Here is an 18,383-nt window from a genome sequence, read left to right on the forward strand (position 1 = left end):
AGTGCACTTCATCTGACAGTAATAATACAATTTATCACATTGATAAAATATATCCTTTTTGAAGAATAGGAATAAAAACTGCGTATGTCCGGCTCTTTGTACAGAGATGTGGGTGACACGTTTGTGATGCTTCGATAAATATATCGTATTTGACTATTTTCCTCCTTTCACTGTAAATTTGGAAATTTGTTGAATTATGAGATACATGGACTTTTGATGTGATTAGGATCATGGAAAGCTTTTTTCTTGGCGCTGTATATTTTCCGGATTAGCCGGAATTGATTAACACTAGAAGAGCGGTGCTTGGAATGGAGGGGGGCAGATTACATTTTAATAGAGGCGAGGTCTTCCAGAGTGACTTCTTTACCTCTATATGACATTATACCTGAGTAGCCGCCAGTATAGATTTGCAGCAATATGTGACAATAAATATACTCAGAGTATTTGTATAAAAACATGTTTATCATGGTGAGCAGATAATGATACATTGTATATTAAACATGACATTGTGTAATCAGCTGAGACATTTGTATGTATAACAATCTCTCCCATCACATCACACAAGGATCTCATGTCACCGGCTGATGTTTTTCTTCCAGGCTCCTTCTACTCAGCTATAAATGAGCAGAGTTCTGTATTAGAGGGAAATGTTTCCTGGTGGTCACTCTTTACTCATCTAATGTGAAGATCATTCTAGAGGGAGATGTGAGAAGATTGTTTTCTGTGTAGAATTTGTGTAGAAAAGAAGATAGAAGGAAGAATGGGACACACACTCAGGAGGATGGAGGTGTTTGCAGCCTCTGTGTTCAGCCTCCTCAGCAGCTCCTGGCAGCTGTAAGTGACCCCCGATAAGTGACAGTCCAGTGAGCAGATCGGGTCCCCGATGAAGATCGGACAGCGTTCTATTTCACATAAAAGTCGGTTTTCTATCTACTGGGGAAACACAACAAGAGAGAGAAGATTCTCCAACTACTCCATGATACTGAGTGGGCGTGTCTGATGTGTAACCAATAGCAGAGCAGGAGGATTGTTGTGTACCGACCAATAGCAGTGCAGGACGTTTAACTATATAATCCCAGAAGAGGTGAGTGGGGAAGTTTATCTGTCCAATAGACTTTCTAGAATCATGTCTGAGACTGAGAGCGCCCCAGCCGCCGCTCCTCCAGCGGAGCCCGCCGCCAAGAAGAAGGCGACTAAGAAGGCGGCAGCCGGAGGAGGGAAGAAAGGCAGCAAGAAGCCGTCCGGTCCCAGCGTGTCCGATCTCATCGTCACAGCCGTGGCCGCTTCCAAGGAGCGCAGCGGGGTCTCCCTGGCCGCCCTCAAGAAGCTCCTGGCCGCCTCAGGATACGATGTGGAGAAGAACAACAACCGCCTCAAGGTCGCCATCAGGGCGCTGGTGACTAAGGGGAGCCTCGTCCAGGTGAAAGGACATGGAGCCTCTGGATCCTTCAAGATCAACAAGAAGCAGCAAGAGGGCGACAAGGCCAAGAAAGCCCCCAAAAAGAAGCCATCAGCTGCGGCCAAAAAGCCAGCCAAGTCCCCTAAGAAACCGGCGGCCAAGTCCCCCAAGAAGGCAGTAAAATCCCCCAAGAAGTCGGCCAAGAGCCCCAAGAAACCGGCAAAGGCTGCAGCTGCCAAGAAGGTGACAAAGAGCCCCAAGAAGCCCAAAGCTGCACCCAAGCCCAAAAAAGCCGCCAAGAGTCCGGCTAAGAAGGCGGCCAAACCCAAGGCAGCAGCCAAGCCCAAGAAGGCCGCTCCGAAGAAGAAATAAATCCAAGCAGCCGGAGGCCTCCTTCATCTACACCCCCCAAAGGCTCTTCTCAGAGCCACCCACCTCCTCCTAACAGAGCTACACATACCTACCTACACCCACCTCCTCCTAACAGAGCCACACATACCTACCTACACCCACCTCCTCCTAACAGAGCCACACATACCTACCTACACCCACCTCCTCCTAACAGAGCTACACATACCTACCTACACCCACCTCCTCCTAACTGAGCCACACATACCTACCTACACCCACCTCCTCCTAACTGAGCCACACATACCTACCTACACCCACCTCCTCCTAACAGAGCCACACATACCTACCTACACCCACCTCATCCTAACAGAGCCACACATACCTACCTACACCCACCTCCTCCTAACAGAGCCACACATACCTACCTACACCCACCTCCTCCTAACTGAGCCACACATACCTACCTACACCCACCTCCTCCTAACAGAGCCACACATACCTACCTACACCCACCTCCTCCTAACAGAGCCACACATACCTACCTACACCCACCTCCTCCTAACTGAGCCACACATACCTACCTACACCCACCTCCTCCTAACAGAGCCACACATACCTACCTACACCCACATCATCCTAACAGAGCCACACATACCTACCTACACCCACCTCCTCCTAACTGAGCCACACATAACTACCTACACCCACATCATCCTAACAGAGCCACACATACCTACCTACACCCACGGCACACAGTGCTCCGCATCTCTTCTACACATCTAATAGCACACAGACATCAGAGATGGGCGCTGATCAATATTTCCTCTTCTAGATCATTCACTTGTTTTAGTATGTAAAAGTTTAAAGGAGAATCATTCTAATGATCGGGAGATCTCATCCTCCGCTCATCTTACAATGATTAGGAAGTCTCCTGTGTTGAGAATGTTATAACTTTTTGAGAAGATAAATCTGTATGATTACCTAAAAGCTCCTATTGGCTGATATATATAATTTATATTCAATTGCCTGCCAATATTTTAATGGTTTAAAATATTTGCAGTAACAGTGGAACCCCCAACATGGGCGTCGTGCGATAATAAGTAAAGAGAAACTACTGCTCGTAATCCCCCCCCTATCCTCATATCCGTACACAATAGTGCTGAGTGAGGGATGGGCAGGAAAATGAATCTCCATACAGATGAATTGTTTTCCTCTCCAATCCCGGATGTATTCTTCCCTGTAATGTGTCCATGTGTGATCTGTGATGACACAGTTCTAGTATGGGGGGAGGGGAGATAGAGGAAAATCCCTCCTGATCCCCATAGTGACATCTCCATGTGGACTGTGTAAGGTTTACCCCCCTCCCCCCACAAATTAAATGGGCTGATTGGTCATCAGCTCTCTAAGCACGATTCCTAATGACTCGAAATCGATTCCATTGTTTGAAATAAGAAATTATTACGTTTCTAGAAAATGCAACTATGTGTCTCCTGAGAGAATGGGAACCAAAGAGACAAAGATTGTTTAATCTGTTCCTAGGAAAGTGTGTTTTACCGTTAAATATTGTAACATTGTATCTATTAGGGAAGATATAGAGGAAGTGTTAATTGTGTTACAGATGAGTTCCATTGTATTTATTACAATAAATCGGCAAGAGAAAGGATGTCCCTTCTAGATGAGAAATGTGAATGTTTTCTGTGTAATTATATTAGAGGTGAGCTTTACTTCCACACTGAGCTTCGGAGCGCAGAGAAGGGAGAGAAAAGAAAGATGTGGTGAAGGTGATCCCGGGGAATGTATAGGAATGTAGTAGCCGGTATTTTCCAGCATGTAGTCGGTGTGATGAGGTAGTATATATATATATATAGAGCTCTGTATATAGGAGGATGTGGTGGCTCTGAAAAGAGCCTTTGTGTTGGGATGATGGGAGTAGTAGTAGAAGTGGTGGTGCCCTCCCCTTCTATGCCCTCTCTCCGCGGATGCGGCGTGCCAGCTGTATGTCTTTGGGCATGATGGTGACTCTCTTGGCGTGGATGGCGCAGAGGTTGGTGTCCTCGAAGAGTCCGACGAGATAAGCCTCTGAAGCCTCTTGCAGAGCCATGACGGCGGAGCTCTGGAAGCGCAGGTCGGTCTTGAAGTCCTGGGCGATCTCTCGGACGAGGCGCTGGAAGGGCAGCTTGCGGATGAGCAGCTCGGTGGATTTCTGGTAGCGGCGGATCTCTCGGAGAGCCACGGTGCCGGGCCTGTAGCGGTGAGGCTTCTTGACTCCGCCGGTGGCCGGGGCGCTCTTGCGGGCGGCTTTGGTGGCCAGCTGCTTGCGGGGAGCTTTCCCTCCGGTGGACTTCCGGGCGGTCTGCTTGGTTCTCGCCATCTTTACTCAACTCTCTGCTGGAACAGTGAATGTGAGGCATTGCCGCTCTGCGGAGCCATTTATACACAGCACTGCCTTCCGATTGGACAAGTAACTCACACGCCTTTCAATGATTGGTTTTCTTAAAAAAAGCGGCATTTTTAAAATGCCCGCCAAAATCTGCACGTTATCTTTGTAAGTAGAGTCACCATCTTTGTGTGGGATGGGGGAGGGGAGTTACTTTACATCATACAAGCGATCTCTATTCTCAAAAAGAGAAAACATTCATCAGACATATCTTTATAGATTTAGGAATCATAGACTGTGAGAATGGACTGGCGGTAGATCTCTACCTTTCTATATGATGGGAAATAAAGGATTCCATGTTTCATTATCAGATCTGTGTAGGATCATGGAACTGACCTCTATCAGACATGTAGCAGTTATAGATTTCCTCATATTAAAACTAGAATAAGAAAAAAGTGAAATGACTGGTAGAAATCATGGCACTGCCAGATATGTACAATGAATCAATAACACAAATATTTCATGTCTGAAGAAGCAGATCTGTCCCCTCTTAGAAACATTGTAAACATGTTGCTGGTTTCTAGTTACAAAGTAAATGAAATTCTCTTCGGAGTATTGAATGGCTGAGGATCCTTTCTATCAGTTTTCCTTCCTGCCAAATGAGAAAATATTCATCAGAAATATGATATAAAATAAAAAAAGATCGGAGATTCCTAATCGGTGTAAGAATTAGAAGATCTGAGATTGGACAGTTTTTCTCCATAATACAGTAAATGAGATGACAGAAAATCCTCCTCCGATCTCACTGATCTGATTATTCCGTTCTTAGTGAATAACAAGTAGAAAGTTGACTTGCACAGCTTATTCCATCCAGCACAATTCTGTACTAACATGGAGGGACAGATCTCTGAGCAGACAATGAATCGTCCCCCCAGCATTGCCCTCCCTGCTCCGGGCAGATCTGGGATCAGTCGGTGTCATTGTTTCCAGATGGATCAGCGCTCAGGAAGTTTTCTATCAGATCCATTTGAATGAAATTGAACTAAACTGCTCCAATGTATTCTCTATGGAGGAGAAACACTGACACCTGCTGGTAAAAAGAGGAATGACTTCCGTGCGGGGATCTGTGAAGAGATACAATGTAATTTCATGGCTTCCTTTCCGAATCCATAGGAACAGAATAAAACGGATAAGTGTGTGCAGTTTGATAACAGAATTACAATTCATAGCTGAAGATCTGAGGAAATGGCATCCAGACTGCAAAATTTATCGGATTATTTTGCATGTTTTTTTTTGTGTCAGATAAAACCTTTAGAAGTCGGCAGATGAGGGATCGCTCGGTGCGATCATTATTTCTAGATGTCCCATGTGGATCAGTATTAAATCCTAACACCTATTGCTGAATTCCCCTTTCAATCAAATCCCTGTGTAATAATTATAATAGGTGTGCCGCTACTGCACCTTTCACACATAGATAGATAGATTTTCGGTCTATCTATCTATCTATCTATCTATCTATCTATCTATCTATCTATCTATCTATCTATCTATCTATCTATCTATCTATCTATCTATCTATCTATCTATCTATCTATCTATCTATCTGTCTATCATCTTATGTGGATCTAAGATCGATCTGTAATGAATGATCAATTTGTCTATACAGTGGTACACCTCTAATTAAACAAGTAGGCTAAAAGATCTGATTGCTGAGAATGGGGCATGTTTGATCCAGGGTGTATTGCTGCAGAATAACACATTAACTGATACAGTGCAATGATGTGGTGAGATTGGTTGGTGTATGAGCACTGAGGGATAGAATTGGTTTGTACCCCTCTGGTTATGTGCAGCAGCTGTGCAGGGTCCTATCCCATTCTAATAGAAGATGATGAGAGATCCGGGATTCTGGAGACATAATACATTGTGTGACATCTCATCTGTTCCAGGACTCTGGGGGAACATGACTTGTGAGAGATCAGCAAAGGGTTCTAGATGTCACAATCTATCCGTGCAGTGTATGACCGGAAGGAACCCAGAGCCGAGCGTTCATTGTGGGGACTTTATATAGTAATCTGGATAGGAAGGTCACCAGTGGAAGGTGTTAGAACATCTGTTATAAACAGGAGGATGGATTGAGGGGAGAACTTTATATGCAGGAAGCGTTAATGGTCTATGAAGTCTTCTCTGGTCAAAATATGTAATAAAAAGTCGGCTAAACGATTGTGATAATTATTGGGAAGGAAATGGATTTCTAGAAAATATTGGAAAACTGATAATTCTTCATAAGACCATTGTCTAAATGTTGGGGTGGCTAGAAGAATTTTAGTTTCCATATTGATGGAAAAAAAAGGGGGAGGGCAGTTGTATGGACATTTGAGTGCGCTCACATCTCTGGTATTCTTCTTTCTTTTTTCCGGTTGGGGTCATTTATCTAGGAGATCTGCACTCTACTAAAAGCTGGGAGGTATTATGTCTCGTTTTGGGTGGGGTGGGGGTGTTACAAATGCTGCATTTTATGGTATTTTTGCGATTTCTATGTACTTCATAATATATTATTTTATATATTCTTTTTTTATATTAGGATACTATTATATTTTATTCACTGAATGTGAATATTCCGATGTCTGAGTATGTAGTGAGGACATTTATTTGGAGGATCCTGGGTGACGTCAGAGACATGACCTCACCAGTAATGATGATCAGGTAACATCCAATGGTCACCCAAAAGGAGTGAAATGTTGTTCTTTCTATTGAACAAAGAGCATCATCGAGCGGGAAATTCAAATCACGGAACTGCTGAGGATTGGATGATTGAGAGCACAGAGAGGCGGACTTATTGTGACGTCTGGACGCGCCCTCCTCCAACCCCTCCCCCTTATTCTCCATCAGGTCCGCATATGCTGCATATAAAGCGAGGCTGGGTGCTTTTACTTCACATTCGTCTGATACACGAAGAGCTTGGAGATGTCTGGTCGCGGTAAAGGAGGAAAGGGTCTGGGGAAAGGAGGCGCTAAGCGCCACAGGAAGGTGCTCCGGGACAACATCCAGGGCATCACCAAACCCGCCATCCGACGTTTGGCCCGCAGAGGGGGTGTCAAGCGCATCTCCGGTCTCATCTATGAGGAGACCCGCGGAGTGCTCAAAGTCTTCCTAGAGAATGTCATCCGCGATGCCGTCACCTACACCGAGCACGCCAAGAGGAAGACCGTCACCGCCATGGATGTCGTCTATGCGCTCAAACGCCAGGGCCGCACTCTCTACGGATTCGGAGGCTAAACCCCAACATCCACCGACCCACTTCACCCCAACAAAGGTCCTTCTCAGGGCCACCCACCTTCTCCTACAAAGAGCTGTAACCATTTATTTCTCTTAGATCAACTTTTATCACGTCGGAATGAAAGCTTTTTAGCTAAACACATATTAATCCGATTGTACAACTTTATTTTACTTGGAATACAACAGATCGAAGCGATCTAGTGTTTATATTCTCTCCGCTTACAATATCGTTAGATCACTTTTATTATTTTTCAGCTAGCTTGTTGAGACACCGATAAACCCCTTTCTTAGGCATTATTCCCAGTCACCTCACATTTCTTTATAGAAAAATTCGGGGTGTGATAAGGGGACAATAAATATCGCTCAGTGACATTTCTAGATGATCATTACTCTATTTTCTCATCATAAAGAAAGGTAGAAGTCATGTGACTGTCGTGTTCTGTGTATAGCGGTGGATTCCGAGCACTTGCAATAAAGGACATTTTTTGGTCAGTAATAATCCGGTCACCCCTCTCTAATCTGATTGAAATTAAAGTGTTGATGTTTTTCCAATCAAAGTTCTCCTCTGCTGATCTCAGTATTCAGGGTCGGATTTGGCGGTATAAAAGAAATGGATTTTTGTGTAACGATTTACACAATTCAGGCGGGTGAAATTTGAAATATTGGCCAATCAGAGTTGTGGGAGATCCCACAGCCAGCCACTAATGTCTTTCCTATGAGTACAAAGAAAGTGTGCGCTCCCTCTCCTTTCTCAGAGTAGAGGTCACGTGTTCAGTGACTTTCTAATCATCTCTACAGCAGGGCGGACTCTGAAGTATCAAACAACAAAACGGACGTTTATCAATGTATGGATTATCGTTGTGAAATAAAGGGACCGTTGATGAATGTTCCACAATAGAAGCTGCTGTATTATCCTGATGGTAGATGGGAAGTGTAAAGAGAATTGTGGCGGGAAACATGAAGATTGCAGCAATCAGAACTGTGAGATTCCATGAGAGATGACATGACAATGTATATTTGTGTTGCGGTGAGAGTGAAGGAGGGGGGGGGGGGGGGGATTGTTATTTCTAGAATGATTTGTGATGATGAGAAGTAAAGGATGGAGGAGAATGAAGAGGAGTCCCTGTAATGAGAGGACATTGCTCTATAAAAAGGGACACTGAAAGCGTTCCAATATAAACATCTATCATCATTTCTTATTACTGCCACGTGTCATCCTAAGACATTGTTCCCCCCCATGGGGAATCACACCTTCTAGTCATAGTAAGTATTTTATTTCCTACCTGGAAAATAAATGCAATCTTTCATTGTTACAATTAGATCTCCGAATAACAATGTAGATGTATGCAGCTCTATGTATGGATGGGTGGGTGGCTCTGAAAAGAGCCGTTGTGTTGGGTGACGTGGATGAACCGGTGGTGATTACTTGGTCTTGGCGGCCTTGTGGCTCTCGGTCTTCTTGGGCAGCAGCACGGCCTGGATGTTGGGTAGGACTCCTCCCTGGGCAATGGTGACGCCCCCGAGCAGCTTGTTGAGCTCCTCGTCGTTGCGGACTGCCAGCTGGAGGTGTCGGGGGATGATGCGGGTCTTCTTGTTGTCGCGGGCGGCGTTACCGGCCAGCTCGAGGATCTCAGCGGTGAGATACTCGAGGACGGCGGCCAGATAAACGGGAGCTCCGGCCCCAACCCGCTCGGCATAGTTACCCTTCCTGAGCAGACGGTGAACACGACCGACTGGGAACTGCAGACCAGCCCGGGATGATCGGGTCTTGGCCTTAGCCCGAACCTTTCCTCCTTGTTTGCCGCGGCCAGACATGTCTCTGTGATATTGGAGTTCTCAAAGAGATATGAATGGCTGCAGCCGCTCCCTTTCCTGTTATACTTTGAATGATATGACGTCTCGCTCTATGATTGGCCACGTTTGAAGCCAGCCAATGCTCTCTAGGTTTGCATCTAGACCAATCGGTAAACGAGGAAGGAAAGCATGACGTCACTCCCCATCACATGACCATGTCTTCCAATAGAAGAGTGAGGAGGAAGGCAGCTCATTTGCATAGGACAGCCTATATAAGCAGCACATGAGGGCAGCGCCAGTACACTTTATCTTCTCAGAGCGGAGAAAACATTCTTATCCCTTATCATGCCTGAACCAGCCAAGTCCGCCCCTGCGCCCAAGAAGGGCTCCAAGAAAGCCGTGACCAAGAGCCAGAAGAAGGACGGCAAGAAGCGGAGGAAGAGCAGGAAGGAGAGTTATGCCATCTACGTCTACAAGGTGCTCAAGCAGGTCCACCCCGACACCGGCATCTCCTCCAAGGCCATGAGCATCATGAACTCCTTCGTCAATGACATCTTCGAGCGCATCGCCGGCGAAGCTTCCCGCCTGGCTCATTACAACAAGCGCTCCACCATCACCTCCCGGGAGATACAGACCGCTGTCCGCCTCCTCCTGCCCGGAGAGCTGGCCAAGCACGCCGTCTCCGAGGGCACCAAGGCCGTCACCAAGTACACCAGCGCCAAGTAATACCCCTCCCCCATCCATCACCCCAACAACACACAAAGGCTCTTCTAAGAGCCACCCACATACTACACAACCGAGCTGTCATACAATTTTTATGTATCGTACAATTTATTACTTTTACAAGTTTTAGCTCTTCGGATAATTTAAAATGAACTCAAAATAGCATCATTAATAATCTTGAGATGAGAAGTAGGTCGGTCAGACTGGAAGGGGAATGAATAAAACCTTCTAATCTCATCCTTCTTTATTGCAGAGATCGTCTCCCCTTTCTGGCTGTATACATTTCCTATTCCTCGCCTTGTACTGCACACACCCAACTGCTCTAATCACCTCTGCTGCATTGTTACAATGAGAGATTCTCCGCAATCTCCCGCCTTACATTGTTCCTTTATCTGGGAAGATCGTGAAGCTTTTATTCCGCAACACAATGGGGGATAGAAGCAAGAAAAGTGAAACATTATATCTGCTCAGTCATCTCAGATCGGCTAATCCGACACTGACAATTATTCATAGAAAATATCACTCTTTCCCGGACAGTCCCTTCAATTCCAGGAAATATATATGTAGAAATATTATTGTTCTGTTTTAAGGTTTGATTTTGCACATCAGAATACAGAAGTTGCTCTGTTATTGGATGTTTGTTATAGAGAACTATGAGAAGTCTACGGAACAAATATTTTCTAGGCTGAAAACGGAGATAAATCTCCTAATAAAATTCTTTGGATTCCTCATAAAGACATCGCTGCCTAAATAAGACTGATAATGAAACCGCTCACAGTTCTGATTGGCTCAGATCTGAAATAGCTATTTTCAAATTTCCCGCCTGAATTGTGAAAACGTTACAGAGAAATAATCAACCCCATTATAACACCAAATCCCACACTGAGATCATCAGAGGAGATATTTATCCGATAAATATCTTTAACACTTTATTTTCAGGCAGATTCGATTAATATGGAATAAACAGAAATAGAAATGAAAGATTATTGAATAATGTAAAACATTTCCATATGTTCAAAATGCAGAATCCCTACCCCCCCCCCCCCCCCACACACACACACACACACACACACTGCTACATACAGAACATGATAGTGAGATTACTTCTCTCATAGATCTCTACCTTTCTATGTGATTGGAAATAAAGTATTACATGTTTCATTATCAGATCTGTATATGATCGGGGAACTGGCCGATAATTAATGTTTCATTTTTCAGACATGACATGTAGCCGTTACGGATTTCCCCCCTACATCCTAAAATAAAGGAAAAGTGAAAGGGCTGGTAAAAATCTGTAGTAATCACAACACTGCCAGATAAATATATACAAATAATCAATAAACACAGTTTTTGTAACTAGATATCAGAAAAATGTTAACAATGTGTCTAAGTAAGTGAAATTCTCTGCAGAGTATTGAATGGCTGTGACCCCGCCCCTTCCATCAGTCTTCCATCAGGTCAGCTTTTTCTTATAAGCAAGAATGCAGGCCTTTTTTTTTTTTTTTTTTTTTACAGTAATATTGTATAAATATGAAATTGTTATGATGTGTGACAGATGAATGTTTTCTGTGTAATCTCCAAGGAAGAACGAGGAAACCGCAGTAAAGGAAGAATAGCGCCAAATATGAACAGGGAATGGATGAAGAGAGGATTTCTGTACAATTCACTGTTTCCTTCATTTCTATTACTTGTGCAAGTAAAGTCTTCTATTTATTGTTGTAGTCCCACCCCCTCCCCCATATAATGTGAAAAATAGAATTAGGGTAATGCGAATTTTCCTGACCCTACAACAGCTCCAGAATAGGTGGAAGAAAAATCAATCAATGTTGTCTCTATTAGATCATCACAAATATGTTTAAAAACAGCAAAATGTATTGCAGTTAGTGCTGAGCTCCGACTATGTCACCCCGGAGTCATCTACTGATCCATCAAACGGTTCTCTGCACCTTATCATTGGATTATGGGTCCCATATCCCAACAATGTGTCTAATCTAAAGGATGGAGGGCAATGGACACCAAGGAGATCACCTGCTTATCTAAACTCACATCAATTCAATGTGTTATATTAGACTTTAAAATCATATAAAAAAAAAAACTTAATTGCTGTTAGGACGGACAGGTGTCATTATAGCACATTGTCCCCCCACCCGGATCACAATTTTCGGTGTCTAATTATACAATCAGATCTCCCACACATGTATGTCCGGCTCCTTCTTAGATAGAAGTGGGTGACTCTGAGAAGATCCGTTGGGTTTGGTAATTAAAAAAAAAAAAAAAAAAATGATTGGGTTTACTTGGCGGGCTTGTGGCAGTAATATTCGAGGATTTTACCGCTTTGGAGAAAATATTTGAAAGCTGAAAACCGACACAAGTGACGTCATTTTGGAGGAAGATGAACAGATCTATGAATAGAACTTCTACAATGTCGGCTTTAGCGGTATAATGCGGCTGAATCTTCCTAACGGCCAGTAGAATTATGGCGGGAGATTTAAATATAGCAACTCGGAGCCATCATAGGCGTGGTCTATTAATAGCAAATTGGGGAAATAATTTCTGGAAATATGGAGTACAATGTGTTCTGACATTGGAGCTCTATGTAGGTGTGCATGGTTTTGGTTGGAGGAGTTTAGCGGTGAGTAGACGATCAGCATAGAAAAGATTGGAATGAAAAGAGATGAGAGAATGATGTCCTGTGATCACATTTCCCCTCATTACTATTCACCTGCATTACAAGTCTGAGTGCGATAAGAAGACAAAGTGTTTGCCTTTAGAGTGCACTTCATCTGACAGTAATAATACAATTTATCACATTAATAAAATATATCCTTATTTAAGAATAGGAATAAATGCTGCGTATGTCCGGCTCTTTGTACAGAGATGTGGGTGACATGTTTGTGAGGCTTCAATAAATATATAATAGTCATAATAATTTATTTCTATATATTCTATATTTTTTTGCGGAGATCATCTCCACTTTCTAGCCATTTCCTATTCATCTCCTTGTACTGCACACACCGAGGTGTTGTACCTGGAATGACCACAAGGTGGCAGAGGTTACTAAACTTTTATGCCTCACTCAAACATTGTTACAATAACAGATTCTCAACAATCTCCCGCCATAAATTTGTTACTTTGTATTTGGGAAGATCGTGGAGCTTTTAACTCGCAACACAATGGGGAATAGAAGCAAGAAAAACGAAACATTGTATCTACTCGGTCAGCCCAGTCAAATCTTTGTCTATCTGTATCTATTTAATGAATAAGCAACAGATCATTGTACATAGCTAAATCAATGAGCTGCCTGATATGTAAATGACAAAAATATGTACAAAGTATCAGCTACATACAAATCTGATTACAATAATATCACCTCGGATAACAGTCCTTTATATAAGTTAGAAGTAGAAAATTGTTTCACTGAAATGTTTAGCTCATTTATTGGTGAAGTTACATATAATCTCCAATCCTGGACCCCCCCATCGTTCCATAACTTCCGAACATCACATAACTTCGGAGCTGAACAACGAACGTCATTAAAGTCTCTGGGAACAAGGCTGGGAAAATAAAAAAATAAAAAGTGCTCTTTTTTAAATGTATTATAATTTATGTTTTTTTTTTTTTTTGTTTGTTTTTTAGTTAGGGTTTTAAGTGTTACAGAGTAAATATGGACATTTGAATTTAGTCAACTAGAGCAATAAAACCCCTGAAAAGCACAAGAAAAGAGATTAATGACCTGAAAATTATACAAAAATAACCCCCCCCCCCCCACACACACACACACACAAACACACAAATGTGTCCAAAGATCAAGTTTGCCCCTTTCGAGAAGGTTCACCCACCAAGCAATGAAATCTTCAACAAGTGGTGTTTGCTGCTCATATATTGTCTATAAACTAACACATTATTGGTTCAAACAGTATATTGCTGCTAACATTAACCACTTAATAGAGATGGCCTTGCGGTTCGCCCGGCGGTCGGTTCACGGCAAATTTTGCTTGTTCGCTACCCGACAAATTTGCAAACACATGGCGTCGTTTGCAACGGCCATATTAGTTTACATTGGGGAGAACTTTGACCCATGACACAGCCGTCAGGTGGAACAGGACAGCCAATTGAAACATTTCAGCACATGGACAGTCCCCCTACCCTATAAATAGACCTGTAGGGAGAGGTCTGCTGTGCTCATCAGTGAGAGTTTGCTAGACACATATAGCACTGTGAAGATCCACAAAAGTCCTTTTCAGGGCTGGTATTTCCGTATAGGCCTTCTACAGTCTCTTTTCAGGTTAGGGACAGGTATCCAGGGGTTGCTTTAGGGGTAGTTAGAGATTGGCTGCAGTCACACAAATTGCTATGTTAATGTCCACAATAGTCCTTTTCAGGGCTGGTATATCGGTATAGGTCCAGTCTTTCTTCAGTATAGGGACATGTTATCCAGTCTGTGCTGTAGGGGCAATTAGAGATTGTCATCTGCAGTGACACAAATCGCTCTGTTAATGTCCACAAAAGTCATTTAAAGTGCTGCAATGTCGGTATAGGGTCTATTACAGTCTCTTTAGTATTGGGGGCAGGTATCCAGTCTGTGCTGTAGGGGCAGTTAGAGATCGTCAGCAGTGACACAAATTGCTCTGTTAATGTCCACAACAGTCATTTAAAGGGCTGCAATTTTTTTGGTATTGCTGTGCAGTGCACTAAAAAGGGGGTGGGGGAGGGGGTTAATCTACAGTATAATATACTTTGTAGAAAGCATATTATAGTGGATTAGTAGTAGTATTGTGCACTGTGCAGCATTGTGACAGGTGTGCTGACTGAGCATTGCTGCAGCAATACTACACACAGTGACAAACTCCCTAGCCAATTATTTGTAGAACTGGTGTGATAGACCAGTGGCCCCCCAATACCACATATTGAAGTGGGGTGTTATCTGAGTATACTTTTACAAGTGCATTTGTGTCCTGCAACAATATTGCCTCTTTTGCTGAGTTAAGTCTGATACACACAGCGATAAACTCCCTGGCCATTTTTTTCAACAACTGGTGTGATAGACCAGTGGCCCCACAATACCACATATTGAAGTGGGGTGTTTTTTAACAGTATACTTTTCTAAGAGTGTACTTTAGTCCTGCAAAAAATTGTCCTCTCTTTCTGTGTTGACTGTGCTACACAAAGTGACAACAGTTACTGGCCAATTATTTGTAGAACTGGTGTGATAGATACCCCAATACCACATATTGAAGTGGGGTGTTATCTACCTTTTTCCAGATATAATGCAATTCTCTAGAGACTTTTGTCACAGGGTAATTAAAAAACATGACAGGCAGAGGAAGAGACAGAGATGTACGCAGGGGTGGTAGTGGTAGGGCAGGAGCAATAGGCCGGAGCCTAACTGTGAAGTTTCAAAAGGCGCGTGCAATTACGGCAAAGGACGCACCAGACTTGGTTGAGTGGGTCACTCAGCCTTCCTCTTCTGCACCCTCCTCATCCTCTCTATCTGCACCCTCTTCACGCTCTGCTGTGTGCACCCCCAAAGACACCACCACCACATACCCTCCACTTGAGTCACTGGAATTATTTTCCAATCCATCACAAGACGTTTGCGATGCACAGCCATTGTTGGCATTGGATCAGGAAGAGGAGGTAGCAACAGCCACCACTCAGCAGTCTGACGACAGTACCCAGATCAGCCCAAGGAGGTTGGTCCCCGCTGTTGCTGCCTACTCAGAGATCTTGAATGTTAGTAGTGGGGAAGGTGACGTGGATGATGACGAGCCTATGGACATCACGTGGGAGTCCACAAGAGAGAAAGAGGAAGGGAGTTCAGAGGGGGAGACGGGCCGGCAGATAGGGAGGAGAGGCAGGCAGAATTTGCATTGCACAAGAGGTAGAAAGCAGACTGCAAATGTATCAGGAGTGAGCCATCAACCATGTACAGTCACATCTGGCATTAGCAGGACGCCGGCACATGGCTCCGCAGTGTGGGTTTTTTTTTAATGTGTCCGTTGCTGACAACAGTGTTGTCATCTGCAGCCTTTGCAGTCCATGCATAAGTCGCGGTAAGCCCAACACTCACCTAGGGACCACCGCCTTAAGAAGGCACCTGAACTCCCATAACCGAGCCCAGTGGGAGCAACACCATCAGAACCCACAAAGCAACACTCCAGGCTCTCATCGTCCAGCCCCTTCTCCTTCTCATCTCTCCTCACATTTGCCCTCCACTCCCCCTTCCATGATGCCGTCATCACGTTGTTCTGGAAAAAGGCAGGCTTCTGTGGTCCAAATGTTGGAGCGGAAATAAATAATGATGCCGGATAACCCTCTTGCCCAACGTTTGACTGCTGGCTTGTCGGAACTGATAGCCCGCAAACTACTGCCATATCAACTGTGGGACTTGGAGGCCTTTTGTAAATTTGTGGCCATTGGAACAACACAATGGGAGGTCCCAAGCAGGAAATATTTCTCGCAAAAGGGCATTCCAGAGCTGTATGGCCATGTTCAGCGGCAAGTGAATATATCTCTGGCACACAGTGTTGGTGCCAAGATACATCTGACCACAGACACATGGTCTAACAATGGTCTGTCAGTTAAACCCATGTGAGCTAATTTTTGGAGCCTATACAGGCCAACACTTACTTCTGTATACTGTGCATGCCTACTGTACCTCTAGCCATCAAATACTAAGTTATTTGCTGTCAGTTCAAACCATGTGAGCTAATTTTTTTGGAGCCTATACAGGCCGACACTTACTTCTGTATACTGTGAATGCCTACTGTACCTCTAGCCATCAAATACTAAGTTATTTGCTGTCAGTTAAACCCATGTGGGCTAATTTTTGGGGCCTTTTATGGCCGACACTTACTTCTTTTTTTTTTCCAAACAGATTTTTATTGGTTATAAACAGCAGATACAAGAAATGCATTCAAGGTGTCAAAAGACACAACAGAAAAAATAAATTTACATAAACAACAAGTAATACAAGGTATTGTTATTCGAGAGATATAGTCAGAAACAATTAACACTCATTTATCATTCCAAGTGATCCATGGTTCCCAGTGTTTGGTATGTGTCCTAAGAGAATGGGACTGTAATGCTAGTGATTTCTTAAATTCAAATGTGAGTGTCACTGAGGCTACAACCTCCAATAGGTTTGGTGCTTCTTTTTTTTTTCCATCTCCTAGTAATGGTGGCCCTAGCGGCCAGCAAAATGTGTGAAACAACCCATCTGACCTTACTAGGAAGCAGATCGATGGCCAGGGTATTGAGTGCCAAAGCCGGATTTAGCTTAATGGGCGATTGTGTTACAGAGGAGATGAGGCCAAAGACCTGGTTCCAGAAGCTTGTAAGGTTTTTACATGTCCACAAGATGTGGTATAAGTTGCCAACCTGGCCACACTCTCGCCAGCAGAGCGGGGAGTGTGCTGGGTAGAATTGAGACAGCCTATATGGTGTAAGGTACCAGCGGGAGAGAATTTTCTACGACAGTTCCCAGTGGTTGGTGCATTTCGACACCCCGTACGAGTGCCGGAAGGTGTGGGTCCACTGTTGTGGTGAGAAAGGTCGTTGGAGGTCGCCCTCCCACTTAATCATGGGATTTCATTTTTGAAAAGTTTTTTTTGGCATGGAATATGTTATAGAAGAAGGTGATGCCTTTTATCGACCCAGGAGGGGTTGTGAGGAACTGGTATACTGGGTATGGAATAGTGATGGGTGCTGGTGGGTTTTTAGTCAGGAACGTGGAGATACGAGTGTAAGTCTATAGTTCCGAACGAGGGATTTGGTATTGTTGAGTGAGGGAAGTAAATGGTTTCAGTCGATGTCGCTAAAGAGGTCGTCAATCCAGTGGATGTCACTGTCCTTCCATTTTAGGGTAGATAGACATGGGATCAAGATGTCTAGTAGTCGGATAGGTAGTCTTTGTTTACAATGGGCATCTCCTACATTTGTGTGTTTATGTAGTTCCCTCCAGGCTGCGATGGCGATTCTCATTGTAATCAACAAGTCTGGCATGTTTTGAGGTTTCCAATTGTCTGCTAGTAGTAAATGGTGCTCACCATTTGCTTCGTAATGGGCTCACCACATGCTGGCGGCCTGGACCCCGGAGTGAGGGGGCGGGTAGTGGCAGCCCGCTTTGTCCAGTAAGCGACGCTGGGGACTACCTGTTCACAGTGTGTTCCCATTGGGGGGGACAGGTACTCCTCTTTTCATCTTCCCACTCCGTTCGGGTTCTAGGTCCGCCCTCGCCCATGGTTTATTGAGGTACTACTCTTACTGGTATGCCTATAATGCAATTATGGTTGGGGGTTCCCTATGTTAGGGGCTCTCAACATGCCTTTTTTTGCTCATTGACAATTTTTCCTGTATTTGCACATTTGAAGCTGATGTTAATGCTTCTGTTTATGTAATCACGGCCTTACCCAATACTTTGTTATTACTGTATTATCTGAAAAACTTTCAATAAAAATTTAT

General features: G+C 43.9%; 5 protein-coding genes across 5 annotated transcripts; 3 read left to right on the forward strand and 2 right to left on the reverse strand.

The window, feature by feature from the left end:
- Positions 1-1,126: 1,126 nt before the first annotated feature.
- LOC309543809 (histone H1B-like) lies at positions 1,127-1,771 on the forward strand (the record flags this gene model as incomplete). The annotated part of the gene is made up of 1 exon (XM_082276245.1): positions 1,127-1,771. One exon carries the CDS (start codon positions 1,127-1,129, stop codon positions 1,769-1,771), a length of 645 nt encoding a protein of 214 aa, XP_082132371.1.
- Positions 1,772-3,710: 1,939 nt separating this feature from the next.
- Positions 3,711-4,129, reverse strand: LOC309543797 (histone H3.2; the record flags this gene model as incomplete). The annotated part of the gene is made up of 1 exon (XM_082276234.1): positions 3,711-4,129. Exon 1 carries the CDS (start codon positions 4,119-4,121, stop codon positions 3,711-3,713), a length of 411 nt encoding a protein of 136 aa, XP_082132360.1. The 5' UTR covers positions 4,122-4,129.
- Positions 4,130-7,091: 2,962 nt separating this feature from the next.
- LOC309543802 (histone H4) lies at positions 7,092-7,403 on the forward strand (the record flags this gene model as incomplete). Its single annotated transcript, XM_082276239.1, has 1 exon — positions 7,092-7,403. One exon carries the CDS (start codon positions 7,092-7,094, stop codon positions 7,401-7,403), a length of 312 nt encoding a protein of 103 aa, XP_082132365.1.
- A 1,422-nt stretch (positions 7,404-8,825) lies between these two features.
- LOC309543799 (histone H2A type 1-like) lies at positions 8,826-9,218 on the reverse strand (the record flags this gene model as incomplete). Its single annotated transcript, XM_082276236.1, has 1 exon — positions 8,826-9,218. One exon carries the CDS (start codon positions 9,216-9,218, stop codon positions 8,826-8,828), a length of 393 nt encoding a protein of 130 aa, XP_082132362.1.
- A 324-nt stretch (positions 9,219-9,542) lies between these two features.
- Positions 9,543-9,923, forward strand: LOC309543800 (histone H2B 1.1; the record flags this gene model as incomplete). The annotated part of the gene is made up of 1 exon (XM_082276237.1): positions 9,543-9,923. One exon carries the CDS (start codon positions 9,543-9,545, stop codon positions 9,921-9,923), a length of 381 nt encoding a protein of 126 aa, XP_082132363.1.
- Positions 9,924-18,383: the final 8,460 nt, after the last annotated feature.

This window comes from Pelophylax lessonae (genome assembly GCF_965119305.1).
Source record: "Pelophylax lessonae genome assembly, contig: HAP1_SCAFFOLD_354, whole genome shotgun sequence".
NCBI lineage: Eukaryota > Metazoa > Chordata > Amphibia > Anura > Ranidae > Pelophylax > Pelophylax lessonae.